Source organism: Gossypium raimondii, chromosome 12 (assembly GCF_025698545.1).
Source record: "Gossypium raimondii isolate GPD5lz chromosome 12, ASM2569854v1, whole genome shotgun sequence".
NCBI lineage: Eukaryota > Viridiplantae > Streptophyta > Magnoliopsida > Malvales > Malvaceae > Gossypium > Gossypium raimondii.
This window is the reverse complement of record NC_068576.1, coordinates 34,773,977-34,782,182: the sequence shown is the minus strand read 5'-3', so window position 1 is coordinate 34,782,182 and position 8,206 is coordinate 34,773,977. Positions and strand designations below refer to the sequence as shown.

The 8,206-nt window shown below is 33.9% G+C and overlaps 1 protein-coding gene across 1 annotated transcript; it reads left to right on the top strand.

Annotated features, from left to right (window-relative positions):
* Positions 1–246: 246 nt before the first annotated feature.
* On the top strand, positions 247–999 carry LOC105763778 (glyoxylase I 4). The gene is made up of 2 exons (XM_012582129.2): positions 247–544; positions 664–999. Exons 1-2 carry the CDS (start codon positions 269–271, stop codon positions 922–924), a joined length of 537 nt encoding a protein of 178 aa, XP_012437583.2. The 5' UTR covers positions 247–268; the 3' UTR covers positions 925–999.
* Positions 1,000–8,206: the final 7,207 nt, after the last annotated feature.

The following is an 8,206-nucleotide window of genomic DNA, read 5'->3' as shown; positions in this document are numbered from 1 at the left end:
CAACAAAAAGCCTATTGGGCTAAAAACGCTAGACGAATCTTGTTAGTTATTAGTTTGGGCTTTCATAGACCGCATCGGTTACGTACCAGACATTGACATATAGGCATAGCGCAGGCGTCACCTGCAGCTGTTCACACGTACAGTACACATTCGTTTCTACTTCATGGTTACACCACGTGTATCCGCCGTTACCCAGGCGCCATTTTATTTAATACCCCCATTGGGCCGAAAGGTCCAACAGTTGCCGCGCGCAAGCCAGGGGAGGATAATGCAAGAAGGAAAAGAAGAGAGCGGTGCAGCAGCACCTCCTCTATTGGCACTGAATCATGTGTCTAGGCTGTGTAGAAACGTGAAGAAGTCCATTGATTTCTATACCAAGGTTCTTGGTTTTGTGTTAGTTGAAAGACCTCCAGCTTTAGACTTTGATGGTGCTTGGTTGTTCAATTATGGGGTAGGGATTCACTTGGTGCAGTCCAAGGACGATGATAAGTTGCCTTCCGACTCCCACCATTTGGATCCCATGGACAACCATATTTCTTTCCAGGTTTACTTACATGCTAACTGCTGCTAGTTTTTGTCCTTGGAATCTATATATATATATATATATATATATATATGTGTAATTTAAAATTTTAATTAAACCATATATGGCATGTATGGCAGTGTGAAGATATGGAAGAAATGGAGCAAAGATTGAAAGAGTTCAACACCGAGTACATAAAGAGGACAATGGAGGACGAAAGTGGAACTAAGATCGACCAGCTGTTTTTCAACGACCCAGATGGATTCATGGTTGAAATATGTAATTGCGAGAATCTTAAGCTTGTTCCTGCTGGATCTATGGGAAGGATAAAGCTTCCATTTGATCGTCACAATCCGCCGCTGGATTTGGATGCAAATTCCAACCCTAGCTACTCATATTAATTAATTACGAATACATCGTCCAGTGATTGTAATTTAATTGCAGCTTTAATACCAGATTGTTTCTTTCCTTTTCCACTACTTGCTACGTAACTACTTATTCTTGAATTATGACTATTGCAAGTAATTAAGCAGTGTCAAATCTAAGTCATTTAAATGGTGACTTGTTTAGCTTTTTCTCATATTACAGTACTTAATTTCACTATCTATAACTAAATGTATCATCATTCAAAAGACTCTTAATTTGTTAATGTATACGTATGCATCATATACTATAACCTATTCATGTTAAATAATTTGTAGTGATTTAGTTTTTTAAGCATATTTAATAATTCAAAATAAAAAAATTAAGTTAACTTTTTCAATGAAAATTTGTGGAAAGTTATAATAGATAAAGAGTTACTTATTATTTAATATAATTTTTAATTCTTTATATTTCATTTTATTTCTTTTAATATTATTTTTTAATTCTTTATATTTCATTTTATGATTATATTTAATTTTAAAAATATGTCAAATATAATTCACAACTTAAATTTACTATCTAATATTTTAATATTTAAATTTTCAATACTTAATTTGTTTTAGTTTATCAACAGCACTTAAGTCTTAAATCAAAGGTATAATAATTTATTAAGCAAAGTGGAAAATAATTTTTCCACTTATTTTACAATAATTTGATAAATAACATAAATTTAAAAAATTAAAATGAAAATAAAATTAAAATGAACTAAAATAATTTTTATATAAAATTAAACTGCTAAATGAATTATTATGTTTAAATAAAAAAACGTGAGAAGAGATTAAGAAATTGGGACTCCGAGTACGTATTTTAAGTGTGCCTCTACAATTATTTTTAATTATTATTCATTGAATAAGGACATCTTTGAATTTTGCTCGAAGATTCATCCCATTTTCATATACCATATGATATTAAAGTTTCGATCCACGTGGTCTTAATAGCAAACGTCGGCCTTGATTGAGGTTTATGCGTGGGACGTTGGTTAGTTTAAGTTATTCATAATGATTGAAACTACAATGTTTCAATTTTAAGTAATTGCTATTTTAAATAAGTCAATGTATGATTTAAATATAAGTTTTCTATCTAACACTTTTCCTTTTCTCTTAACGAGGTGAATAATGGCTCACGAGATGGTGAGATGGGGGAGACAATGTGAAAGCCCGAGATACTGGGTGGAAGAAGCCCCTCCAGAAGTTGAGGCTATCATCTTAAACGAGTTACGAAGGTAAGTTGGGGTTTTTGTTTTGAGTCCGGAGGGTATGGTCTCTGTTTTCAAGAGAAACTTTGAGGAGCTTAGTGAATCGGAGGAGTGGGGAAATGAAAAGAGAACTAATCGAGAAATCTAAGGGATTTCCACTCCCATAGATGGATTTTCCAATGCATCGGAGCGGACGAGATGAATGGGTAGACTAAAGGTCTTAGGGAATTAGATTTTTTTTTTCCTTAGGATTTGATATGGTTTGTTGTGGAAAATGGTTTTGTTTTGGTTTTTCCTTTTTGTTTAAGAGTCTAGGTAAACATTCTTTAGGGATTCTCGAGGCACCGCCCATTGCAGCGATTATTACGCTGACAAATGGCTGGCATGGTAAAATGGTGCTGAGGCTTTTATTTTGTTTTTTTTTTTCATTTTTGTTGTTTCCTTTGTATTTAAACCTTTAAACTTTCCTAATAAGGTTGCATCAGGTGTTATTTTCAAAAAAAAAGGTGAATAGTAGTCCGTTGAGTAATTTTATTTATCACGTATTTTTGTATATTTAATATTTAAGGGATCTCATTAAGGATAAAATCCTTTTTAAGTTAATGGCAAGAAAATATTGTATTGTGAGGTATGAGAATTTAAATTTAATCTTAAAAAAATCTATTTTCACTCTCAATTATTGAAAAAGAATTTTGCTAAGTTTTTTATTTTAGTCCCAAAATATGTTGTCTCTGAACCAATGAACGTAGGATAAAGTACAATTGGCATGCCAATAGGTTATTATGCGTATGGTACGGGATTGATCTAAGTAGTGAAGATGATTTTTGTATATTCTCCGTTTACTGGATATGCCGAGGTCCTACATTTTTTGCGGGCTATCATGTTATATTACAGTGTTATCTAGTGTGCTGGATGGTACTGGCTCTTATGAGCATTTGGTGTGTTGGATGGTTAACCGTGTACTCGCATCCACTTATCGTTCATCGGGCTATGTTTATTGATCTTTGAAAATTATTGAAATGTGGAACTGATTTGTACTATTGTACTAAGCATTACTCACATGTTGTGAGCTGTGATTGATAGGATTTGAGTTTGTTTTGTAATAGTTCACAAGTACTCATGTTATATAGCTTAGTGTGTTTATTATGTTGTTTAGTTAAATAGCTATTGATATGTGCATGCATGATGCAAGTTGTGGTTGATTGGAAATAGGAAAGTGTAAGTCTTAACATTAAATATGGTATGATATTTGTGTGATTGCTAATCACTAGGTTCTATACTTGTGAATTGTGAATCTAGTTTAAATGATTTGAATAACTAATGGTTATATGCAAGCCTAATTCTAAGTTTAAGCATAAGTGGGTGAACATGAAATGGTAAGTTGGTATGAGTTAGGTATGGTATTTTTGGGTTTAAATGTAAATCAATTTGAGTGTGTTGTGGCTTGTGCATTTTAACTAAGATAATGAAATGTATGCATTTTAATTGTGGTGTTAATGATGGCATATTGTCTAGGCACATAGATTGATTGTTTTAGCATGCTTTGAATGCTTTTGAATGTGCTTTGAGGGCTTGTATGCTTGTACTTTTGATGTGTTTAGGTACCTAAGCATTTGGATGTGAAATGGGCATGTTTTGGGTCATTTTTGGGCATATATGGCCTGAGGCACGAGCTGTCACATGGCCGTGTGTCACACACGGGTAACCCACATGGCATGTATCCCAAATGTGTTAGGTGCAAGGTTCACACGGCCTATAACACGACTGTGTGACCCAAGTTAGTGAGTTACACGGATGGACACACGGGTGTGCATACGAGCGTATGGAGTAACCACACAGGCGTGTGGAGTAACCACATGAGAGTGTGGAGTAACCACACGGGCGTGTGGAGTAACCACACGACCATGTCCAGAGCCAGATGTCTAGTTTTGTCACACGACCTGGACATACGACCATGTGACCCTTATTTTGAAAATTTTTATTTTTGTCCCAAATCTCATGTTTTGTTTCGAATTAGTCTCTGATTGTTCCTAAACTATTTTGAGGCCTCGTAGGCTCAATTTAAGTCCAGTAAATGAATGTTTTAATTCATTCTAAATTATTTATGAATATTGTTAATTGACTGATAAATTGATGCTAATTGTTATAAAATGTTCTAAACTATACGGTAATACTCTATAACCCTATTTTGGCGACAGAAATGGGTTATGGGTGTTACACACGCCCAGATATTTATTTTGCAGTGGGGTTAGTGAGTTGATATCAGGCGAATCCAAAACCAAGACATTGGCAAATAGGTAAGCATATACTCAAGTATTTACGGAGAATGATGGATTATATCCTTATGTACTCCAGAGGAGATCTCACTCCTATTGGATATATTGATTCTGACTTCCAAACGTATCAGGATTTAAGAAAATCGACATCGGACTATGCTTTTGTCTTAAATGGCAGGTCGATAGTGTGAATAAGTGTCAAGCAGGATTGCATTGCTAACTTCACTATAGATGGAAAAATATGAGGTATGGAAAAGCTATGACACCATAATAGTGCGAATATAGCTAAACCTAAAAGAAACCACATAAGGACAAAACGTATAAGGGAGATGACCGTGTTTGACAAAATATTGGATATAGTCAAAGATCGCATATGGGGGTAAACCCTAGGGATATGTTTTGCCAAGACTCTACGAGCTAGAGAGCTCTTTGGGAAACATATGGAAGGGCACAAGAATTCGAAACATGACTCATCTACTTCACTAAAACAAGTGGGAGACTGTTGAATTTGGTGCCCTAAGTGAAGTATTTTCGTCTAAGTACACTTGTAATTTTTCGAACAGATTGGTTAATAAAATTATTCATAAAAAGACAACTTATATTAGTAGACAAACCTAAACATGTCCTTACTCTAATCAGAAATGAGCAATCCGATTGAAAGACTAATATGTCATCTATCAAGTACAATTTGGGAGATGTCTTACCTTAGACATCAGAGCGAATGACTCCCGGAAGATAGAGACATAGATGTGATTGATTAGGCTGACAGTACTTCGAACATGACCCAAGCAAAATAGATCCTGAATCTATTTATGGATTTATTCACCTATGATGTTCATAGTATGACATTCCTAAATCCTAAGTGGGTGACAGATTATGTATGTGTGATCATACACTTTGATGTAAGTAAAAGCATATGTGTGATCATACACTTTGATGTAAGTAAAAGAATGGGTTCGAATATATAAGGAACCTGAAAGCTAGTGTGTTGGGTGTACGACTTCTAAAATATATAGCATCATTTACAATAGTGGAATTCATAGATCGAGACATAGGTAAACGATATCCTCTCATTGGCATTACATTGTTGATGAAAAGTAAACATGGTTATGGATCTTTTATCTTTGTGATGAATGACTTAATTACTATTCGATAGTAATTGACTTTTCATGAAGGAAGATGTAATGGTTACCAAGAGATAAAATAGGATTATATTAGGAGAACAAATTTTATCTCAAAGAGATCAAGGATATCCTATGAGGGTAACACGCTTATGACAAGGTCATTGGATGAGCACTGAGTTGTTACTTTCGTAATGGTATGTCATTAGGGAGAGCTCAGTTATGATACTATAGTGGAATGACTTTATGACTAAATGAGTTTATAATTAATAAGCGAAAAGTTGAAACTTAAGTATAAATCATTTGATCCCTAATTACATATATCCAATCGGTCTCTCCGCTAGCTCGTTGAAACCAGAAATGAATTGGGATTTTGAAAATAAATAAACAGAATGAATAGGAAAAAAGAAATAGAAAACATTGAGGAATGATTATGGTTGTTTTTAAATGAATAAATTGAATCATTTGGAAGTGAATGTAGATTTACAAAAATGGAAATGGAAATGATCCATTTGCAATTCTATATGAATTACTTAAAAATGATCGAAAGAATGAGTTAATGTTTTTGAGCTGTTTTGAAGCCCAAAAATGAAAATAAATCATTCGGTTACAGTGAACATGTTGAGTTATGTAATATTGGACATATTTTTTCGAAATTTTACCTGGGATAAAATCGTTAAAAATTTTATCGGGGGTAAAATTATCAAAATTTTACTAGGAGTAAAATAGGGATGAGAAAATTATTTAATATAGAATATTAAAGTTTATTTTGGGAAATAGAAAAATCGATTTAAGTTGGATCATATTACAGAGTTTTGGTTCAAAAAGCCTAGGAAGTACTCGTAATAAGGCCCAATGTGAGAGAGGCCCAAAACCCTTCATATAACATGAAAGGGACGGCAGCCCTAGCAGGAATACTAGGGTGTGATGTCCACCCTAATTCTACTCTAAGTAGGAAGTTGTTTTTCCATTTTAAATAAACCACTACAATTCAATAAGGGTTCTACCTTCTCTTCTTACAAATAGATGACACCGGTAGGGTATTACATTCAACTTTGAGAGATTGTTACTCTATCAAAAAATAAAGAGAATTCTCAACTATCAAATATATTTTTCCAAAACAACAATTCTACCGGTTTCTATTAAAGAAGAGAGAATTTTTGTTTTCACCCTAAATAAAAGAGAAGAGTTTTTCTAGTTCTGTGTTTCGATTCAATTGGTTCGAGCCTACACTTGAAGCAATTCGTGGTATGAGAATAATAAAGAAGATCGTTTGGTTGAAAGCCAAAAACAACGAACGTCCGCTAAGCCGAAAACACAAGTATGAATTTAGTTAAGGTTTATTGTTATAAATGTCACAAACCGGGTCGATTTCCAAAATTTTAATTTTCTGTTGTGCAAGAAAATTATTTTCTAACCAAAATTTTTCCAACAAAACGGTATTATGTGGTCGAATCGTAATACAAAAAGACAAATAATATTAGTAGATGTGTAACACCTAATTTTAGCGAGTCCTAGATACGAGCAAGTAGAATGAGAGAAATCTGTGAGACGTAGTCTTATTCGCCCAATTGATACTTTCGACACATAGGTCAAACACAAAGTTGATAGCAGAGTATTATGTAAGAATTTTTCTTTGAATGTGTTGAGTTGTAAAGAAGAAGGGATTGATAAGAGTACTTAAGATTTTTGGGTGAATTGGATTATCACTAATGGTATCGTACGCCCAATTTATTGAATTATTATGCTAGTTACGTTCTAACGAGGTAGTTAGGAAGGGACGAAGGGATGAACCAAAATTTTTTAAAATATTGGATTTCCATTTACATCTGTAAACCATTTATAAAGGCAGCCTTAAAATTTTGAGACACGTGTCAACTTCCAATAAGGGCTTGGGTTATTTTTATAGATATTCAAGTTAGAAACGATAGAGTTTTTCTTCTTCATTCCTTAAGAAGTATTGTTACCTGAATATTAAAGAACTTACAATATTTCTTTCTCCTTCAATTTGGAGTTGTAAATCTGGATCTTCACCAGTTATTACTCCATGTTAAGTAGTAGTTTGGAGTTTTAGAATACAGTAGGTGAGAATCAGGTGAGTCCCTAAGTTGAATCTTGCATGTATATTGTTCATATGAGATACTTTGTGGAAATTGATTGTACTATGAAATAGAAACTAGAAAAAAGTACAGTAAGAATGTTTGTTGGGAATAACATGTATAAGTTGTATAGAATCTGTCAAGTTTTAGTATGTGATAAGTATTATAAAGTTGAAGCATGGTCGTATGGGTATATCTGGTAAATATGCGAAGAGATGTGAATTAGTTTGTGGGTATGTTAATGCATTAGAGCAATAAGTCCTAAACGATGTCAGTGTATGTAGAGTCTATTAAGTGAGTCTATGTCTGTTCACTGCGGTGAAGTTTAAAGGGTTCTGTCGGGACTAAAAACACGATATCTGATATAAATCTTGAAGGAAAAGCACATGGCCATGGCACCTTCCGTAAGGAACTAAAGGACGGTGATTACCCAATGGAGTTCTTTGCGTGTCCCAGACAATGATGGGTAAACCTCACATAACGTGAGGTTAGGAAAATCCATATCGTAAACATGTCAAGAAAGAAAAGTCTTTGTGGCGAATCATGAAATGAAAACCTTTGTGCTGAAT

Excerpts from the sequence above, each read along its gene's own strand:
- LOC105763778 (XM_012582129.2), top strand. The coding sequence starts at position 269 with ATGCAAGAAGGAAAAGAAGAGAGCGGTGCAGCAGCACCTCCTCTATTG. Across the intron at positions 545-663 it reads ACAACCATATTTCTTTCCAG|TGTGAAGATATGGAAGAAAT; the intron begins GTTTACTTACAT and ends CATGTATGGCAG.